At 48.6% G+C, this 21033-nt stretch overlaps 1 protein-coding gene across 1 annotated transcript in view; it reads right to left on the reverse strand.

The window, feature by feature from the left end:
• Positions 1-6818: 6818 nt before the first annotated feature.
• The window catches only part of CRACR2B (calcium release activated channel regulator 2B), a 76074-nt gene continuing 61859 nt past the window's right edge, over positions 6819-21033 (reverse strand). The window contains exons 12-18 of the mRNA XM_075928240.1: positions 17470-17773; positions 17173-17308; positions 15354-15435; positions 12034-12148; positions 9669-9776; positions 8709-8785; positions 6819-7331 (exon numbers count right to left, since the gene is read on the reverse strand). Coding sequence (XP_075784355.1) covers positions 7247-7331; positions 8709-8785; positions 9669-9776; positions 12034-12148; positions 15354-15435; positions 17173-17308; positions 17470-17773 — 907 coding nt within the window. The 3' untranslated portion in view covers positions 6819-7246. The remainder of the gene's footprint in view (positions 7332-8708; positions 8786-9668; positions 9777-12033; positions 12149-15353; positions 15436-17172; positions 17309-17469; positions 17774-21033) is intronic.

Consider the following 21033-nt stretch of genomic DNA (forward strand, 5'->3'; position numbering starts at 1 on the left):
CCGCAAAATCTGAGATATTTCAGCAAAAAACCAAAAATGTTTCAATTTTTGGTCGGTAGATTTTTGGTTTACAGTTTTGGGTTGGTTTGTTTGTTTCTGCAAAAAGTTGAAATTCTGCAGAGAAAGAATCTGTTTTTCTACAAGCTGTATTAGTGTCTATAGTTTGAAACACTCCCTAGTACTTTCATTGACAGCCTATGCAGATTCATAGAGCTTCAGTGCCACTTCATGGTGCTTAACATGATGATGTTGCCTCGCTGTGTTGAATGCTAGGATGTGATAGTCACCTCAACACATTTCCTGTGCTGGAAGGGGAAGTGACTAATAACTTCTTCATTTGAATGATAGGGGAATTTCTGGCTAGTAAACAATGCAATTAGCCAAGCTGGAGTTTAGACAGGACAATAGGAAAAATGCCCCTAACTTTTGTTACGAGTGCTCAGGATTTAATTAAAAAAAAAACTAGACTGAAAGGTTGTGCCTAGCCCTGTGCCATTCACGAAGCTGCCCCATATTTCTGGGGGGCTGGCTCTGATTGCATCCCCCTATAGCATCTGCCTGTTAATGATCCGAACCATGCTGTATAGAATCATAGACTCAGGGTTGGAAGAGACTTCAAGAGGTCATCAAGTCCAACCCCTTACTAAAAGCAGGATCAATCCCAACTAAATCATCCCAGCCAGGGATTTGTCAAGCGGGGACTTAAAAACTTCTAGGGATGGAGATTTTACCACCTTTCCAGGTAACTCATTTTAATGCTTCACCACCCTCCTAATAAAATAGTTTTTCCTAATATCCAACCTAGACCTCCCCCACTGTAACTTGAGACTATTGCTGATCCTCCTGTCACGTGTCACCACTGAGAACAGCCTCTCTCCATCCTCTTTGGAAACCGCTTCAGGTAGTTGAAGGCTGCTATTAAATCCCTCCTCACTCTTCTCTTTGGCTAGGTCTACACTATCGGGTTTTATTGGAAAAAGCTACACAAATTGCGCTCCGCAATTTGCATAGCTTTTTCTGATTGTTTTTTCTGGAAGAGGCTTTTCTGCCATTTGACCCCGTCTAGATGGGGCCAAATGGCGGAAAAGCCTCCTCTTTCGGAGTAGCCCTTATTCCTCATGAAGCAAGGAAGACTAAATAAGCCCAAATACCTCAGCCCCTCCTCATAAGTCATGTGCTCCAGACTTTTTACATTTCAAGGTGTGGGTCCAACTTTCCTGCATGACAAGTGTCCTGAGCCAGTCCCTTTATCTGTTGAGAGCCACCTGGTTGTACAGCTCCATCCATTGCAAACTTCTCACCACCCATTCCAGAGGCTCGAGTTCTCCTGTACCTGCAGAACGAGCTCTATCACACAGGCAAAAGAGACTAATGTAAGGGCAACCACATTTTAAGGGTGTTGGGTGCCTGCGGACTGATATGGGCAGATGTTTGCCTGCATGCTCTGCAGGTTACACAAGTCTGCCTGAGGACTTCATAACCTAGGGCCACAAAATATAGAGCGGCATTTGTGCCCCTTAGCTTCTCACAGCAATCTCAGCTCCTGGAAGACTCTCAAGATATGGGAGATTTCAAGAGCTTGTGTGCTCAAGTCCTTGGATTTACATCTCAGCTCACAAAGGGTGTAACTCCAGTGAAGTCAATGGTGCTAAGCAGGTTGTCGGCAGTGGGGGACACGGCCAAGAAACTAGCAGTAAAATGGCTGCTGAGGAATGAGGGGTCCCTGAGTCACTGACAGCTGTGGTGCTTCACAGAGAGGCTGTTGTGTTGCTCGGTCTCTCACGGGAAGCTGGAAAAGAGCAGTTTGCTTGTAACTGCCAGGGGTGTATCTTCAGCTCCCTGCTACCACAGGCTCACATAGCCCAGTCTCATGGCGCCACAAAGCATCTCCCCTCTAGGGACACGGCACAGGGGGCAAGCTGCAGTGGCTACACCACTGGGAAATGGCGGGGAGGGGGGTGAAGTATGTGTGCGTTTGCCTCCGTTCTTCCTCTCTTCCCCTACTGCCGCTTTAGCTGCTGGGGATTCTGCTGACACATACCAAGAGCCACACAGGAGTCAGCGATAAAATTTCCAGCCTTCTGATATGGTATTTTCTCACTTCCCTTGGACACAAGATGAGCCCCAACTCCAAAGGCTGCATTGACAGGAGCTTACGAGTCAGTCTCCAGCCTCATTCTCTCCCCTCCTACCTAACATTCCCTCTTGTGCATAAGCAAGCGGACTCTCCCTTTGAGAATGTTCCCCCAAATAAATGGGTTACTTTCCTGCCTTGCGTTATTTGGTATTACACAAGAAATTTTACCTGGGTCCTTCAGGGCAGGGGCCTGGCAGTGTGGGGTGTGCAGGAGTCAGGGCAGGGCCTTCGGGATGTGGGGGGCAGGACAAAAGGCTGGGAAGCATGGGGGAATGAGAGAGTGAGGGTTGGGGGGGTGAGAAGGGGCTCAGTGTAGAGGATCCCATCTGGCAGGGCTTTCTCTCCACCCCCACCCCCTGGCTGGCAGGGCCTTCTCTCCCCCTTCCCCTGTGCCCTGGCCATCATGGGCCTTCTGTCTCCCCCCAGCCCCAAGGGGCCTTCTGTGGCCCCTGCAATCCCCTGGCTGCCAGGGTATGTTCTATCTGCCCCCAACATCCCCAGCCACCAAGGGGCCTTCTCTCCCCCCCCCCCCCCCCAGCCTGCCCAGAAGCCAGGGGTCTTCCTTTTAGCCCCCCTCTCCCCCCCAGCACTGCAGCCAATGACTGGGGGGAAGGATTTTGGGCAGGTGGGCTATATAGCTATAATTCAGGATGGGTAGTTCACACAGAGTCCGATATCTCCAGGAAAGGGAAGGGTAAGGCAGGAAGAGAGGAAACAGGAGGGCACCTAGAAGGACAAGCCTGGAATGTGATCAATATGTGGTATGTAAGAGCAGCATAGAACAATGGGTGTTAGCAGCACAAGGACAAGCCCCGATTCCCCGAGCAACAGCACTACAGGCTGTAAACAGCCCTTGGAGTGCACACGAAATTCTAAAACTTCATTAGGCTAATTAAAAAGTTGAAATCCAACAGTGCCACTGAGGCTGATGGCTAAGAAAAGTAATTTTCTCATATGCAATTAATCAGCTGCAGTCTTGGCAAATTGTGCCTAAGTTTCCTTTGTCAAACTAGGATCTGATCCAAATCCCCTCAAAGCAAATGGGATTCTTTCCACTGACCTCAATGGCCCCGTAATTCTTCCAGAGTATTTTCCTTAGTACACTTCTGCCATGTGGTTTCTCAGTGGCGCTCTTTTGCTGGCAGCCAATTCACCCTTTATTGTGTACTGTGGACCCAGCAGGATGTGCCTTGTAGAGAGTGAGGGAAATATCTGCATTATTGTTTATGAACATCATCTATACTCCCCCATTTACCTGTTTCATATTATCCTCCCTAACTGCACAGTTAAATTGAAGTAGGCTGTTAAGAAGAATCAAAACAATGGCAAAGATCAGGTATCAGGCTTCACAATAAACTACAATACATCTGAAATGTTCGGCTGTTACTAATATTCCCAAAAGGGTCGAAACAAACTATTGTTAGTTGTGTAAATTTAAATGGGTAAAGGGAATTTTTACAATATTTAGGAACAGCTATTGTGCTGAAATATAGAAAGCTTTTAAAGGTAAATTACCCTCCCATATGGAATAAAACAATAAAATAGATAGAAGGAACAGAACAAATATGAAATTTCTTAACTAGGTGGGATATCCTAGGACTGAAGGGAAATGAACAACCTCCCAAAGTTATTATTTTTAGACTCATAGACTTTAAGGTCAGAAGGGACCATTATGATCATCTAGTCTGACCCCCTGCACAGTGCAGGCCACAGAATCTCACCCACCCCTCCTAGAATAATCCTCTCACCTATATCTCAGATATTGAAGCCTTCAAATACTTTGAAGATCCCAAGATGCAGAGAATCCTCCAGCTGTGATCTGTACCCCATCCTACAGAGGAAGGTGAAAAACCTCCAGGGCCTCTGCCAATCTACCCTGGAGGAAAATTCCTTCTCGACCCCAAATATGGTGATCAGCTAAACCCTGAGCATGTTGGCAAGACTCATCAGCCAGACACCCAGAAAGTTCTCTATAGTAACTCCTATCATCCCTCCATTGACCTATTCCCACTGATAATGAATGGTCAATTAGTTACCAAGATCATGTTCTCATCAAACCATCCCCTTCATAAACCCATCTAGTTTAATCTTGAAACCAGATAGATCTTTTGCCCCCACTACTTCCCTTGGAAGGCCGTTCCAGAACCTCACTCCTCTAATGGTTAGAAACCTTCATCTAATCTCAAGTCTAAACTTCCTACTAGCCAGTTTATATCCATTTGTTCTTGTGTCATTTTTGTTTCAGTGCATCTCTGCAGATATCCGATGTGGCATTAAAAACATGGCAGGATGCGCTGTTAAATTCAGACATAAAAGACAAAGGATGAGTTTGAAATTTTGTCACCCTACAAAGCAGGGTGGTCTTGCTTGCCAATTTGGGTTGTTATTTTTATACATCACATTTAGAAGATGTGATTATGACAGATATTTCAACTGCATGCTGTATCTTTGGGGGGCATATAAAATATTCTGACTATGTACTATTTATGGGGGAGGCAGGCTGAGTTCTGGATTTAGCCATATTTAGTCAATTTTCCAAAAGTGCCTCATTGATTTAGGAACCAAAGACCCATTTTCAAAAGTGACTTTGTACTTGTTCCCACACAAAAGAAGTATTGCTTTAGTGCTTATGGTGGCAACCAATGTTCCCTCTAATCTTTTCCATTGGTGGGCAGAATAAATGTTATGTGCACCAAGGCATGTGCAAATGTGCGCCAAACACAAACCTAGCTGTGGGCACGCTGCTAATCAGCTGAGTGGCATTGGAATCTCTCCTCTGTGGCAGCACAAATGCTCAGTTTACAGGGAACACTAGTGGCAACCCATCCTCATGGTGTGGATGCAGTTATACAGGGATAAAGGTTTTAAATCACCAGAACTTAGTTCTATAAGGGAAGGGGAACGGCTGTTATGGTATAAGCACCTTTATTCTAGCATAACTGCGCCCACACACACACCGGGGTTATACTGATTGGTTGATACTAGTAACGAGCCCCCTCCTTCATCCCAGCTGATGTTATTGTGGTACCAAACCAGTGTGCAGAGCAGACCTGAGGTGCTTAGGAGCCTAAGTCTCATTGAACCTCAAGGGGCCTTATGCTTCTAAGTCGCTTTTGTAAAACATGGCCTTTGAACTTTTGAAAATGTTCCCTGTTGTTGTTTCATTTCCTGTGCCCCCATGACACTGAGCTACACCGGGGAGTTCCCACCCTTCCCACTGACCCCCTTCAGGACTGGGAAATACTGGAACACATGCATGTGGCATCTGATCCTTTGCTTGCCCTGCTGGGGCAGTCACAAATGGGTAGCAATTGTGGGAGTGGCAGAATTTGCTACCCAGGGATGCTATACTGGAGGAAGCACATTCTGATACAGCAGCAAAAACAGTACTTTTGTCAGTAACTTCACTGGTAGCAAAATGTGTTGGTAATAGTTTTTTGACAACTAGAGTTCCCCTCCAGAGTTATTTGAGGCTGCACCCAGCAATGAACAGGAAGAGTTTCCAGGAGAGTTCAGAACATCCTCAGGTACTAAAGAGCTCTCTTAATTTGCTACAGGCCCCAGCTCACTGGAGCTTGGTAGCTTGGTGTCAACAGCAGCTGGATCCAAGCTTCAACATCCCGGGTGAGCTGCAGTCCCAAGTGGAATTTCCCAGAGTTCAGGGGTTTGCTTGGGTGTGGGCAGTCCTCCAAATTTCAACAGTGGGCAGAAGCCATGTGCATTGAGCAAAGAACAAAGCTGGGGTCAACCTATTCCAGGGTCACCTCCTCGGCTAGCTGTAGTTGAAGGACTTGCAACAGATGCTAGAGTCAGAACATGTCCACGTTCCTTTTGAAAAGGTAGGAAACAGGTTTTATTATAACCTTAGATCAAACTGCTACGAGGCCTGCAGCTCCCTTCAGAAACCACGAGTGTGAAAGCCAGGTAGACCCTATCCTTTTTGATAGTCTACTTGATCTACAGGACCATCTCCCTTCAGACTCATTGCCAGAAGACTGGGGCCACGTCTTCACTAAATGGAAGATCGATGCTGCCATGATTGATCTTCCGGAGTTCAATTTAGTGAGTCTAGTTAAGAGCTGCTAAATCAAACTCAGAAGGCGTCTTCACAAGCTGCCAGTCTGACTCCTGCTTCTGTGAAGAGTAAGGGAAACCAATGGAAGCACAACTTGGGTATCTTCAGTCGACGTTCCCTTGGAGTGCAGACCTGACCTTAGTCACCTTTTAAGTGGAGCAGCCACTAGAAGGAGACAAAGACTAGAGCCACTCTCTCCACCACAGGTTACATAGTTGAGCAGGCCTGCCAACAGGAGAGGACAAAGGGGGCAATTGCCCGCTGCCTCCACTATTTTAGGAGCATCAGTGGCCAGAGCTCTAGGCCCTTTAAATCTCCACTAAAGCGCTGTGCTGCTTGCTCTAGGTGGCTCTCAGGGCTGGCTTGCAGGGAAGCAGCGCAGCATGTTTCAGGGGGTGCTGAGGGCTGGCTGCCCAAGCCCCACCCCTTCTGACCGAGGCCCCACCCCTTCCAGGAGCACAGAGTCAGCCCCCCTCAACTTGCCTCGGGGCCTAGCAAATCTACTGGTCCCGCTGTAGTTGAGTCACTCTGCTCCCAAAGGCCAAGCAAGCATCACCTTTAAGACACGCCAAAACTGCCAGTGCTATTTCCAAGTTTAAAATAACCATCTCTTTATTACACAGTCAGACATTGCGTTAGCTTATTGACAACGGAGCGTTAGTGACGCTCTCCATTCACTTGTGCACGGTTCCCACCAGGACTCAGACACAGAAGGATCAAAGCAAAGAGAAGAACCAATTTCTGTGCGGCCAGTGCAACATTTCAAGCAGCGTGTCCCTGGAGGGACATGGGGGGTGACAATGCCGCACCTGTATGAGAGCATGGGGAGGGGGGCATGAAGAGAAATGAGAATGATTCTATTGCACACAACTTTGTTTTGTTTTAGCGCCTGGTTGTTTTCTGCTGGGACAAGCTTACACCTTCCCCTGAGTCTCTGTGGAGCTGATAACATCAGTTCTCAGCTTGTAGGGAGGCAACCTGCTTAGCCAGCCGTGTGTAGCCCCATACACTCCTGAGGGCTGCTCTTTGCTCCATCACAAGCAGCACCCCTTTCTTCGGTGGTCATCTTCCAGGCACAGGGCCCTCTCCCTCTGCTTGCCCTCTTGAGCTGTCAGCAACCTGGAACGATCAACACATTAGCAGTTCAAGAACACAGCAGCCTGATCCTGCCTCCTTCCTCACAAGTCATTCAAGCCCTGCGGTCCCCATCAGGCAAGAATTAAGTAGAGGTAGAACAGTGAAGGGAAACAGTGAGAGCTGGGCTTCTTTTGGAGTTGCATTACATGAAAGGCAGACAGACAATATTGGTGAGAAATGCCACACATACTCAGAAGAGGAAGTGGCATATGCTACGGGAAGCATAGTGGGGACTCAAAAGATGTGGGCTCTAATCCTAGCTCTGCCACTGGCCTGCTGGATGACCATCCCCTCCCTGTACCTCAGTGTCCCCATCTGTAAAATGGGAATGCTGCATCCTTAGTCAAGCACTTTGAGCTCTACTAATGAAAAGCAATGTATAAGAGCTAGGTGGTATTATCGCACTACATAGAAAAACACTGCAGGCTTTTCTTTTTAAATAAATCTTTAACTACTAGAACAGGTCAAAATTGTGTAAAGATGGTCCCAAACTATTCTGTTTCAAAGCTTTTAAAGAGAAATTATTGTTCTTTGTTTCCCCCAAAAAAGTTTGTGAATTTTTTGAAAATTTAAAAATGAAAAAATTTTCAGATTTGAAATGTTTTGTTTCTCTGCCCTTTTCCCATTTGCCTACTTAAAAAAATGAAAAAAGGAGGAGAATGGAAAAACTGAAAAAAATGAAAACTGGACATGAAAAATGTTACAGTTTTCATAGAAAAGCCCAGAAATTTAATGTTATATACACATATACACACACAGGCACGTACACATATAGATAAATAAAATATTTATTTGGAATGTGTAAAGATCTGTTTTGGTCAAAACCAAACAAAAGTAGTCCAAACATTTTGACAAGCTCCGATCTTTCCTTAGGTCAGTGGTCCCCAACCTTTCGTGGCTGCTGGGGCGCCCAGGGGTGGGGCCGCTCACGTGCTGGGCGTCCAGGGGCAGGGCCGCTCACACGCCGTGCTTCTGGGGATGGGGCCACGCATGCGCTGTGTGCCCAGGGGTGAGGGCCACTCACGTGCCCTGAGCTGGCACCGTGCATGTGCCGGGCGCCGGGGGCGTGGCCAGCCCAGATGTTTCGGCGGGTGCACATAAATGCCCTGGCGGGCGCCATGGCACCAGCAGGCACTGCGTTGGGGACCACTGCCTTAGGTTATGTTCAAAATGTGCTTGGTGCTTTCCAAACACAGGGGAAAACAGCAACCCCATCTTGTATTTAGCCTGCTGAGTCACCAAAACCAATGTGCTACTCCAACTCTTCTTTGAGACTTCTTGCCGGCACCTGAGAGAGATTGTCATGGCTCGGCCCTGGCTAAAAAAGGTACAAGGGTGATGCTTTTCCCTTCTACTGACCTTGCCATGTGCTGCATGGGCTCCAGGATGTTATAGCCGGTCCTGGCGCTGCACTCATAGAAGACAGCCTTGTATTCCTGCAGGATAGGAGAGTGAGAAGATAACTTCTGCCATTCTCACCACCCCCCGCATCTCGTCCCACACATGCCAGGAATGAGTCTTCCCCATCTCCAGCCCATGCAAAGGATTATCCCTCCATCTCCACAGACACAGTGTAAGGCCATCCCTCTCCGGAACTCCCTGGGGTCTCAGCAGGCTGCACACACGCCGCCAGCACTACAGGCATCCCATAAGTGGCAGTCGCATCATCTTTTTCAACTGCTCAGAGTCTAGTTGGGGCCCCGGTGCCAAGAGTTTGGCGAAGCTCTAGCATCCAAGGGGCGCATTGGGTTGGATCTTTCAGCTGCCAGAAGGATGAGGGGAAATGCCCCCTCACTGACCTATGTGGGGCGCTGTGCAACAGAGCACGAGAGACACACACAATTTGACACAACAAGGCTCAGTGCAGGAGCCCTTCAGGCTAAGGGGAGGCAGGGACCCTTAGGCATTGAACCCCGGAAAATAAATATCCCCATTTTGTAATCAACCAGTGCATTGCTAGCAAAACAAAGGCATGGCAAGAGCATGGGATCCCTGCCACTATTCCAGGGGAATGCTGGGGGCTGGACCCTCTCCCTGAGGGCCAAAGGATGCACCCAGGCCAAGCACAATCTGACCAGAAGTCCCTCCAGAGCCAGGGTTCACTACAACCTGGCCACTTTCTATGATCATTTAAGGACTTCATTCTACACCACTGAAGCCAATGGGAGCCTGGCCATTGAGTCTAGTGGAGACAGTGTCAGATGCTGCAACAGCTGTGAGCATAAGAAGAGTTTCCTAAATACGGTCGTGAGCACGCAGAGCGCTCCAGAGCGAAATCTACAAAACCTTTGGAATGGGGACTAGAATACAGAGCCGCACCTTCGCCAGCCTTTGCCCCTCTAGCTTGGGCACATGTTGGGACTGACCCTCTGCTGCGTCCGTTTTGTTGCCGAGCAGAAAGATCATGGCTCCATCCTCAATCCCTTCCTGCAAGACAGACACAACAAGGGAGAACCATCTGGAAGAGAAGAGTATCTCAGGGGTGGACTTTGCTCCGGCCTTGCCGTTGATTTCTGTGAAGCACGATCAGGCCCTGTGGGACCTGCCAGCTTGTCGTGGGATTCAGTTTATTTAGGAACTGTTTGCAAGCTCTTCAAGTGACACTGTGTATTGGAAGTGAAACTCTGGGAATGTTCTGATTCCAAATGGCTAATTTAATCAAGCCTTAATGCCCGGTTTTGGTGAGTGGGCCAGGGAGCAGGAGGGATTTTAATTTGGGGATTAGGAGGAAGGAGTTGTATTTAATTTCACTGATTTTTTAAAAGAAATCTGTCCTACTGCGTTTATGAGAGTTTAAAAGTCCTGCCAGATTCTCCTGTAGAGTCTGAATTTCCTTGATGCCTGCTGAACCCAGCCATCCTTAATTGAAAATCCACAAGATAATCAGGCTAAGCAAATTTAAGTCCTCACATAGTGTTTTAGCTGTAGCTGTCATTCAAGGATCACTTCTGAAGTCTCTTACTTAGGTTAAACCCACATATAACATCACTGGAACTAGAAGCCAACATGAATGAGAACTTCAGAGTTTGACCTAGGATCATCTCCAAACTGTAGTACTCTACTCAGCACCATCTGCAACATTTGAACTGCTCAGTCTTGGAGTCAGGTGAAAAATATGGGCCAAATTCTCAGAAGTGACTAGATATTTTGGATGCTTCAATTTTTGGATGCTCACAATGCCCTAATTTTCAGAGGGTAGGTGCTCTGCACACTCTGATATCTAGGTCCCTTTCAGGTTTCCAGTTGGATTTAAAAAAGGGGACCAGAAATCACTAAACATTTTTGAAAATCTTGGCCTTGAATCCATAAAATTCCTTGGGGGAAAAAACTGACCAAGATATTTCTAATGACTGGTATTTCAGACATGATTCGTAAAACTAACTGAGGAAATTTATTTCAACCGTGGCTTAATTTTTAGGTCTCAGCGTGATCTACAAATAATATTCAATAATATTCAATAATACAAAAAATATTCATCCTTCCCCCTCCTCACAATTCAAATATATCTGAAATGGGTTTGCTTTCAAACTTTCGCACATACAACCTCTCCTGCCAAAAAATATCCTGTCAAATCAGCTGAGATTTTTGCAGAATAATGTCACCCCCAAAGAACCATGTTGTGAAACTTACAGCAAGCCAGAAAAAGGACTGGAAGAGCATGTATTTATTATTAGTACTACATTAGTGCACAGAGGCACTGAACCGAAGTCAGGTCCTCACTATGTTAGGTGCTGCATGTGCATGTAGTAAGAGCCAGTCTCTGCCTCAAAGGGATTTTGATCAAAACAAATCATCATGCTGCCTTTTCTCTCTGCACAATAGTGAGAATATAAGGAAATAGCTGAGTTCCAGATACCCATGGCAGTACATAAATACAAACATGCTACACTTAGTTACCTAACTACACTGTTACTCTTCTAGGTTTGGTGACTTCTGCAACAGAAGACAAGGAGGCCCACTAGTGGGCATCCAAATTATTTAACAGGACACGACCCAATTCCTATCCACCTCCCTGGTCCAGCACCTTTAGGATCTGAGTGGTCCCGAAGGAGGGATTTTGCTGGACCAGGGGAGGTCATTTATGCTTCCCTGCCACCAGCCCCCTACCCCGGCTCCACTCCTGGTCTAACCTCCCAGTGGGCTCCCCAGTACAAGTAGCTCCACTGTCCTACCATAGCAGACTATGATCCCTCTGCTGGGGCTCTCGGCTTCGCTGTGGCAGACCGCTGCCCGACCAGAGCCTCAAGCCACCCTGCCACCGGCTGAGCTAGACACCCACAGTGGGGATCCCAAACTCTGGCCTCCAGGCAGCCAGTGTGGCTGCGTTCCCAGCCCCACAGGGCTCCTGCCTCTGGCCCTCCACTACGTCTCTGGTCCAGCAACAGCTGTGGTCCTGCTGGACCATGGATGTTGCCGGACCAGGGAGTCCTGGTTGAGAAAGGTTCAACCTGTACAATCACTCAGACCAAATCTTAGCTTTAGGAGCTTTGCTACCCAGGTCTACTATTGTGACTCTTTGTGTTTAATATTGTTTGAGTCCCCTAGGGAGTGCAGGACCTTCTAGGCCTTTATTAGCCAACAACATGACTGCTTCAAATCATCCATTCAGGGTAATTAGGGTAAAAGAAGACACTTGAGCAATGTCAGCATGCCAGCATCAAGCCTAAACGTGTCTCACTCTTACCTGGATGCTACCCATCCAGTTCCGCACAGCCACGAAGGAGCACTCCGCAGTGATGTCATACATCACAAAGATACCATCCACTTTCCGGAAATACTGCTTGGTGATGCTCCGGAACCTGAAGTCAAATGAAACCGAAGGAACTTTCAGCACCCATCCAGCTGTTAACAAGCGCACAAACTGTCCCTGTCTTACATGGACCCTTCTTTGCAGGGCCTTGTGGTTATGAAGGCAAGTGTCTCCAACTCAGACTCTTGAGATTCCATGTCAGTGGAGGGGCCCATGGCAGCAGTGAATAAACAACCATCTGTCCAGAAGTGGGGTGTTTAGGCAGCAGGAAGGAAATCCATGCAGGGAACAGAGAGGCGAGTCCATCTGGATGGGATCAGGGAGAAAGATGAAGGCATTGTTGGGGTAAATGTGGGGTGGGAGCTGGGAAATCTCTGCATCTGTAACTTGGACCGTTCTTACATTGGGATTTCAGCCACTGGTTTAGCTGCACCAGAGTAAATAGCATTGACCCAGAATAAACCACGTCTACATGAGGGCTCTGCACCAGCACCGCCAAACCAAGTCAATCTTCTTCCACATTTCCAGTTTGCAAATGTCTCCTACAAAGTAGTGACCTCCTGAATGACTCCGCAGATAGATTTACAATCCAGGAGACACTCCGGGTGCTTGGGTCAGTAGGTATTGTGTCTTGGGGGACATACATTCTAGCTGGGTGTTTATACTGGCACATTGCTCATCGAGTTAAACACAGGACAGACCGCAAGGCCATATTAGTGCTTTATTAGAAGGACACGTTAGGACACAGGCTGACAAGTCGTTCCATTCTCTTGGGCAAAGGCTAGAAGAGCATGCAGAAGGAAGTGATGTTTCTAAACTAGATAACCCTGCTTCCCATGGAGTATATTCTCTACTGTGGCCTGCGGGGTGCTATTTACACTAAGGGCTGGCATCAGGAAATGTCTTAATTTGAAGGAGCCAACAGCACCTCTGACAACTTCAGAGCACACCAGACAGTCGAGTGGTGACCACGTGGCATGGTTGTTTGCATCTATGGGCCAAAAGAAATCATCAAGAAGCTCCTCCCTGGGGTGAGAGCGTTTGCTCCCCTTGCTTATATCAAACACTTGGCTGGATGCTGCCAGTTAGGAGCAGACACATCAATATTTTCAAAGCTAAGAAAGGTGTTTGCATCCTTGCAAGGTCCTGACTCAGGAAAGCAGGCAAGCCACATGCTTAGTTATAAGCATATGCGAAAGCCCCGCTGATTCCAGTGGAATTTACACACATGCTCAAGTGCTCTCTAGAGCAGGAATGATTTCCTGAAGTGGGGTTTCTGTGTGATCGAACCTCAGGGAACGCGTGTTACAAGTAGGTTAGAAACAATGATCGCCTGACAGCTCTGCCTGGGACGTGTCTGAATGGAAATTGCGCTTCTTTACCTGTGTCTGATTAGGGGCAGTCTCTCTATATAACCACCAAGTATATGGCACTTCTGGGTTGCAAAATCTGATTGGCTGAAATGGGGCTTGCATCATTGTCAGTGGCCAGCATAGGGTCACACAACATGGTCACCTCAACCTCATGATGAGATAGAAAACATATTTAGAAGAAAAAAATACACCGTGTTTGAGACAATTACAGCATATTTATCATAGGATCCTACGGCTGGAAAAGACCTTAGGAGGTCGAATCCAGCCCCCTGGCCCAAAGCAGGACCAACCCCAACTAAATCATCCCAGTGAGGGATTTGTCAAGACGGGACTTAAAAACCCGCAAGGAATGGAGATTCCACCACCTCCCTAGGAAACCCATCCCAGTACTTCACCACCTTCCTAGGGAAATAGTTTTTCCTAATATCCAAACTAGACCTCCCCCACTGTAACTTGAGACCACTGTTCCTTGTTCTGTCACCAGTGAGAACAGCCTCTCTCCAGCCTCTTGGGAACCCTCTTCAGGTAGTTGAAGGCTGCTATCAAATCCCCCCTCACTCTTCTCTTCTGCAGACTAAACAAGCCCAAATCCCTCAGCCTCTCCTTATAAATCATATGCTCCAGCCCCCTAAGCATTTTTGTTTCCCTCTGCTGGACTGTCTCCAATGCATCTACATCCTTTCTGTAATGGGGGGCCCATTACACACCCATGCCACACCCATGCAGTTAAATCAACACCTTGAAGGGGTAAATTCAAAACACGGCATGATTAAACATGAGCCATACATAGTAAATAAAGGTAGCTCAGTCTAACAAAGTGTGGTTCTTTGTACCCTCTAGTGGCCAGACCGCAGAAGAGGTTTACGATTGTGTTCCTGGCTCTAAGAAGCTAAAGGAGCCAATCCTGGATCTTAAGAAGTAGAGGTTGGTGCTTTTGCATCCAGAGGTCCAACCCCAGCCCGGGCCATTGTTACACACAATTATTTCCCAACTCTCCTGGAGGCATCATGTGCTGGTTTGAGTGTCACCTGCCTGTTGCTTTCCAGGAGCATGTCAACTTTGGAGAACTCTGAAGGCCAACATGAGTTTGTAACCCTCCCCTTCCCCCCGTGCAATGGTGTAGGGAAAGGCTGGACTTCACCTTAGTGTATGAAAAAGAATGCATGGCACTCACATCCATCCCCTCCACGACTGGCTTGGGAGCCGCAGACCTACAGATCTCCTGCATAGGACTGTGATACAGACAGTGATGGCAGAACCTCCTGGTGCCAGCTAACAACCCCTCCAAGGTTAAAATGAGCATCACATTCCTTGAGATCTACTACAGGTCTGCTCTGTCCTCCCACCCCGTAGCCGCTCTCAGCACTTATTGTTAGGGGCTCTGAGCTGGACAGCCTGAAATCCTAGTATGGAACTCATCATGGGCAGTGGGTATCCTACACAGGGGAAGACACGGCCTTCCCAAACTGCCTCCCCTGCCTCCACCCATGCCCAGCTCTGTACCATGCCAGCTGGCCAGCTCTCTGGAGCTCTGGGGCTGGGGCAGGCTGGGGCTGCATGCGATTCTCTGGAGCTCAGGGAGGCTGCAGCCATGCTGCCCATTGGCTCTCTGGTGCTCCGGAGCTAGGGAAGGTTGCAGCCGTGCTGCCTGCTGCCTCCCTGGAGCACCGGGGCTGGCGGAGGTTGGGGGCACTATTCTGGGGCAGGGAGGGGGCAAGGGCCAGCAGCCACATTGAGGGGGTGGGGGGGGAGAGGAGGCTGGGCAGGGGCCAGCAGACCACAGTGTGGGAAGAGTCATGGCTCTTGTAGATGGGGCTGGGAGGGCTTGTCTCCCCAATCATGGGGTCACCCAGTCCCCATGAACTCAAATCCTTTATTTACCTCTCCTGGCCTGCTGTGTCCCACAGCTGCAAGGCCACCCGTGTGTTATCCACCACTAAACTCTTCACCTGGTAATCCATACCTGTAGGAGAAGCGACAGCACCTGGTGATTGCAGGACAGAGCAGGTGAAATAAGGGAAACGAGGCCTATAGAAAGGATCAACTGAGTTATTTCAGTGCAATAGAAGAGCAGACTCTTTGGGGCAGGGACTCTCTTTTCCTTTGTGTGGGGGAAGGGCTCAGCTTGTTTGGGGTGTTTCTGCAGTCTAAGTCAGACCCCCTGATGGGGGGAGCAAAGGGGGCAACTACCCTGTGGCCTAGTGATCCAAAAGGGCCCAGGGCTCCCAGGTGCTGGAGCCCCATGTGGTGCAGTCCAGACGATGCTGAAGGCAGGTGGGGGAGGCAGTGCGGTCTGGGCAGCGCTGACGGCTGGCTGCTCTGGACCGTCCCCCTTTCCTCTCAAGGTCCTGCCCCTTCTGGGAGCACAGAGCCAGCTCCCCACCTTCCCAGGGGCCAGCACTTTTATCAGCCTCCCTCATGACAGGGAAGGCACCAGGCCTTCCCAACTCTCTCTTTTCCCTTTCTCTTCCCCAGAATTTGCATGGGTTGCCGTCGGTCAGACAGTGCCCTGGATAGTTCCGGGATTAACCAGCCAGCCCGAGAAGGTCTTTAAGGTATCTCAGGTTGGGCAGCCCAGAATCACTAATCCTTTTTGGAAAATCTTCACCACGATTGGTCAGTGCCGACAGCATGTTGAGTGCTGCGTGGGACATACAGGAGAGAGGGCCCTGATGGGTAACTCTGCACTGCCGTGGAGCAGGGGGGAGGGGGGGTCATTTCTAGCTTCACCAAGGGGATCATTCTAGCTTCTTTTTTTATGTGCCATTACATCCCGCATTTCCCAGGCGCAGTGGTGTAGCGAGGGTTTTATGCGCCCGGGGCAAAGGCAAAATTTGCGCCCCCCCGATCATTTGTTACTGTGTATATATATTTTTTCCCCTGCCCAGATACACCCGAAGGTGCGTGAATGGAGGTGACTGGGTAAAACGTATTCCTGCCACCATTCGCGCTAAAACACACAGGCTGTGTCTACACTGGCCCCTTCTTCGGAAGAGGCATGCTAATTTAGAACTCTGGAATGGGGAAATGCACGGGGGATTTAAATATCCCCCGCGGGATTTAAATAAACATGGCCACCGCTTTTTTTCCGGCTTGGGGAAAAGCCGGAAAAGAGCGTCCAGACTGGCGCAATCCTCCGGAATAAAGCCCTATTCCAGAGGATCTCTTATTCCTACTTGAATATTCCTTGAAGTAGGAATAAGAGATCCTCCGGAATAGGGCTTTATTCCGGAGGATCGCGCCAGTCTGGACGCTCTTTTCCGGCTTTTGCCCACGCCGGAAAAAAAGCGGCGGCCATGTTTATTTAAATCCCGTGGGGGATATTTAAATCCCCTGCGCATTTCCCTATTCCAAAGTTCTAAATTAGCATGCCTATTCCGAAGAAGGGGCCAGTGTAGACGTAGCCACACAGTATAACCTCAACGCTGTCAGTATAACATAACTATCGTCCTATTTACTTGCTGAAGGTTTCGCTGAAACCTTTTCACAGTCGACTGTTGGAATATATACAAAATAGGAAATAATAAAAAAGTTAACAAATGATGTAACTTTTGGCAGTTAAATTGGTGCCCCTCCAAGTGTAGCGCCCAGGGGCAACTGCCCTCCTCCTGCCCCCGCCATCCCTCGCTATGCCACTGCCCAAGCCAGAGGCTCCCAGCGCGGTGACCTGGCAGCACGGGGGCAGGGGGCTTTCCCTTACCAATGGTCGCATTGATCTCAGCCAAGAACCTGTCATAACAAAAGCGATGGATGAAGGAGCTCTTGCCAACACCAGAGTTGCCCACAAACACCACTTTGAAGAGACGCTCTGGGGAAGAGGCGGCTGCAACAGGTGTCTGAATTTGGGGAGAACAGGGCAGGAAGGGAAGAGAGTTAGTAGAAAACAAGGTCTGAGTTGTGCGTTACGGTCCAGGACCCCAGCTAGTGTAAATCAATGGAGACCGAAGGCAGTTGGTAAGGTTTGGGGAAAGGAAGAGCCCTAAAGGACGAGACTTACCGTGGCTTCAATGCCAAGGGGCCGCCCACGGAGGGACAATGGCGCATCGTCCAATTCAGCTGCTGTTTGCCTCTGGTTGACATCCCCCTTCGGAGCCATCCATGGGTGCCCGTCCGCCCCTGTCATTTGCTGCTGCTCTTGCCCTCTGCCTGAGCTGCTGCTCTCTCCAAAGCTCCTGCTGCTTCCTTTTCCCTTCTTCACTGTGGTCGAGGTGTCCAGGAGGCATTTACAGCTCTTCTTGTTGGGCTCTTCCACAGCCACATCCTCCAGCAAAGGGAGAGGAAGATCCCCAGGAACCAGCTGCCTGTCCCCAGACCCAGGAGTGCCCCAGAGATGGGATTGGGGAGAGTAGGAATGTTCAATGTGAGTGTGACCAAGTTAGCGCACACAGAATACTGATTGGGATGCTCCCTCTCTCTCCCTCTCTCTGGCTATGTCTACACTACGGAGTTTTTTTCTGGAATCCCAGAAAAAACTCTGACTCATCCAGGGAATGCATAAGCTCTTCCAAAAATGTTTTCGGAAGAGCAGACGCACTCTTTTGGAAGCCCTGTAAACCTTGTTTCAGGAGGAAGAAGCGCTCTTCTGACAAGAAGAGGTTTTTCCGAAATTTGGCCCAATGTAAACGGGCCAAATTTCAGAAAAGCCTCTTCTGAAAAAAGAATCGGAAAAAGGTATGCAATTTGCAGAGCACAATTTGTATACCTTTTTCCAAAAAAGAAGTTTAGTGTAGACATAGCCTCTAAGATACAAGACTGATTTTACCCCTAGGGAAGGAGCAGGGCGAGAAGACACAGTGCATGTCCCAATTCTGCACTTATGCCCAAGCTTTGAGAGTTTGTAAGACTGGGGTTTGAGACTATGGCTCTTCTCCTCATGTTGTACAGGTTCAGGGCCTCTTAATGGAGCAAAACTCAAAGAAAACTCCAAGATGGTAGCAATAAGATCCTGGCACTAGCCGGGGTATGGACAGGCTGACTAAGAGTCCATTTTCAAACAGCAACTATCTGTGTTGTAATTACAGCAGCTAAAAAATCAAAAACAAAACAACCTAAAAACTAGCAGCCACCCAAAAAACACCCCCCAAAACAAGAACGGGGGAATTTCAGGAAAATGAATCGTGACCAGCTGTGTGCGGCAGATTTCTGAAAAGAGCAATTTTGGTTTATTTAAATTTTTATTATTTTTTTTAAAGATAGGACGTTTCTTTTCACTGGGATGTTTCGTTTGTTTTTCAGTATTTGGTTCTCACCCATAGGCCCTTCTCTTATCCTGCCATTTCTTTTCTCTCTTGCCACAGGAAAAGGGAAGGAAAAACAGAGGAGAAGGTAGGAGGAGGGGAGGGAGGAGGAAAAACAAGACCCTGCAAGAACGACTCTGGTTTTCAGTTTCTAATTTCATCCAGCGTGTGTGTCTTAGAACAGGTCCGTTCTTAGAAGCCACTGTTCGGCGGCATGCTCACATTTCACCCAACGTCTCAAAGTGCAGGGGGCTGGATTTAGTAACTTCTCACTGGCCCTTCCTATCCAGCATGGCTATGATCCTGTCCCTGACCACTGTTAGCTCTGCAGCCAGCTCTAAGAAAAGGGTTTTATCACCACACAGAACCTATGAGGGAAGACTGAAAGAACTGGGCTTGTTTAGTTTAGAAAAGAGAAGACTGAGAGGGGACATGGTAACAGTTTTCAAGTATCTAAAAGGGTGTCACAAGGAGGAGGGAGAAAAATTCTTCTCCTTGGCCTCTGAGGATAGAACAAGAAGCAATGGGCTTAAACTGCAGCCAGGGAGGTTTAGGTTGGACATTAGAAAAACTTCCTAAAGATCACGGTGGCTAAACACTGGAATAAACGGACTAGGGGGGTTGTGGAATCTCCACCACTGGAGATATTTAAGAGCAGGTTAGACAGACACCTGTCAGGGATGGTCTAGAATAGATGGTGCTTGGTCCTGCCATGATGGCAGGGGACTGGATTTGATGACCTCTCAAGGTCCCTTCCAGTTCTAATATTCCATCATTGTATGATTCTACGAATGAAATTCCTGCCAGGAAAAGCTCACACACAGGCTCCAGCTCATGGAGACCAGAAATGTGCATGACCCTCCCTCTACTAAAACTGCTGCACAAGCACAACAGGCTGGAATATGGGATTGAGAGACCTCTTCAGAAAAGGATTTTTTAACACAAGCCCACTGATAGCTCGGGTGGAGAGGTGCCACTGCAAGTTCACAGGCTCTTCTGTGGTTATAGCAATTCTTAAGTAACATGGGATAGTTCAAGAGCAGGAATGGGAACAGAGGGTATGTCTACACTACAAAGTTAATTCGAACTAACGGACGTTAGTTCGAATTAACTTTGATAGGCGCTACACTAGCGGAGTGCTTAGTTCAAACTAGGTAAACCTCATTGCACGAGGACTAAGCCTAGTTCGAACTTACTAGTTCGAATTAAGGGCTGTGTAGCCCCTTAATTCGAACTAGTGGGAGGCTAGCCCTCCCCAGCTTTCCCTGATGGCCACTCTGGGCACCACCAGGGAAACTCGTATGCCCCCCTCCCGGCCCTGGAGCCCTTAAAGGGGCATGGGCTGGCTACGGTGCCCGTGCCAGGTGCAAGCCTGCCAGCACCCAGCCAGCAGACCCTGCACCTGGCACGCCATGAGCCAGCCACCCGATGCCCCCCAGCCCTCCGCCTCTTCCCGGGACCAGGCTGGCAGCTCTCGGGAGCCTGGCCAGGACCGCAAGAGGCGGGCACCCGCCTGGTCTAGTGCAGACATCGTGGACCTCGTCCACGAACTCCGCACTAGGCACAGGAAAGTGGCCAGCTAGGGCAGGATAGCTGCCAGCCTGGCCACCCAGGAGCAGGTTTGAATGAAAATCAGGGTGGTCCACTGAGACCCCCGACCCTGAGTCCTGAGCTTAGAATGGCCGTACTGGGTCAGACCAAAGGTCCATCTAGTCCAGTAGCCTGTCTGCCGACAGCAGCCAGCCCTAGGGACCCTGGAGGGGATGGACCGAAGACAATGACCAAGCCATTTGTCTCGTGCCATCCATCTCCAGCCTTCCACAAACAGAGGCCAGGGACACCATTTCTACCCCCTGGCTAATAGCACTCCATGGACCCAACCTCCATGACTTTATGTAACTTCTCTTTAAACTCTCTTCTAGTTCTAGCCTTCACAGCCTCCTGCAGCAAGGAGTTCTGCAGGTTGACTATTTGCTTTGTGAAGAAGAACTTTCTGTTGTTAGTTTGAAGCCTGCTACCCATTCATTTCATTTGGTGTCCTCTAGTCCTTCTTTATGGGAACTAATGAAGAACTTTTCTTTATGCACCCTCTCCACACCACTCATGCTTTTATATACCTCTATCATATCCCCCCTCAGTCTCCTCTTTTCTAAGCTGAGAAGTCCCAGTCTCTTTAGCCTCTCTTCATATGGGACCTGTTCCAAACCCCTGATCATTTTAGTTGCCCTCCCCTCTCCCACCCTCTCTCTTCCCCTCTCCCACCTTCTTTTCCCAGTCTCCCCAAGTTTTGTTCAATAAAGAGAGTTTCTATTTTTGAACACACG

The sequence above is a fragment of the Pelodiscus sinensis genome, chromosome 4 (assembly GCF_049634645.1).
Source record: "Pelodiscus sinensis isolate JC-2024 chromosome 4, ASM4963464v1, whole genome shotgun sequence".
NCBI lineage: Eukaryota > Metazoa > Chordata > Testudines > Trionychidae > Pelodiscus > Pelodiscus sinensis.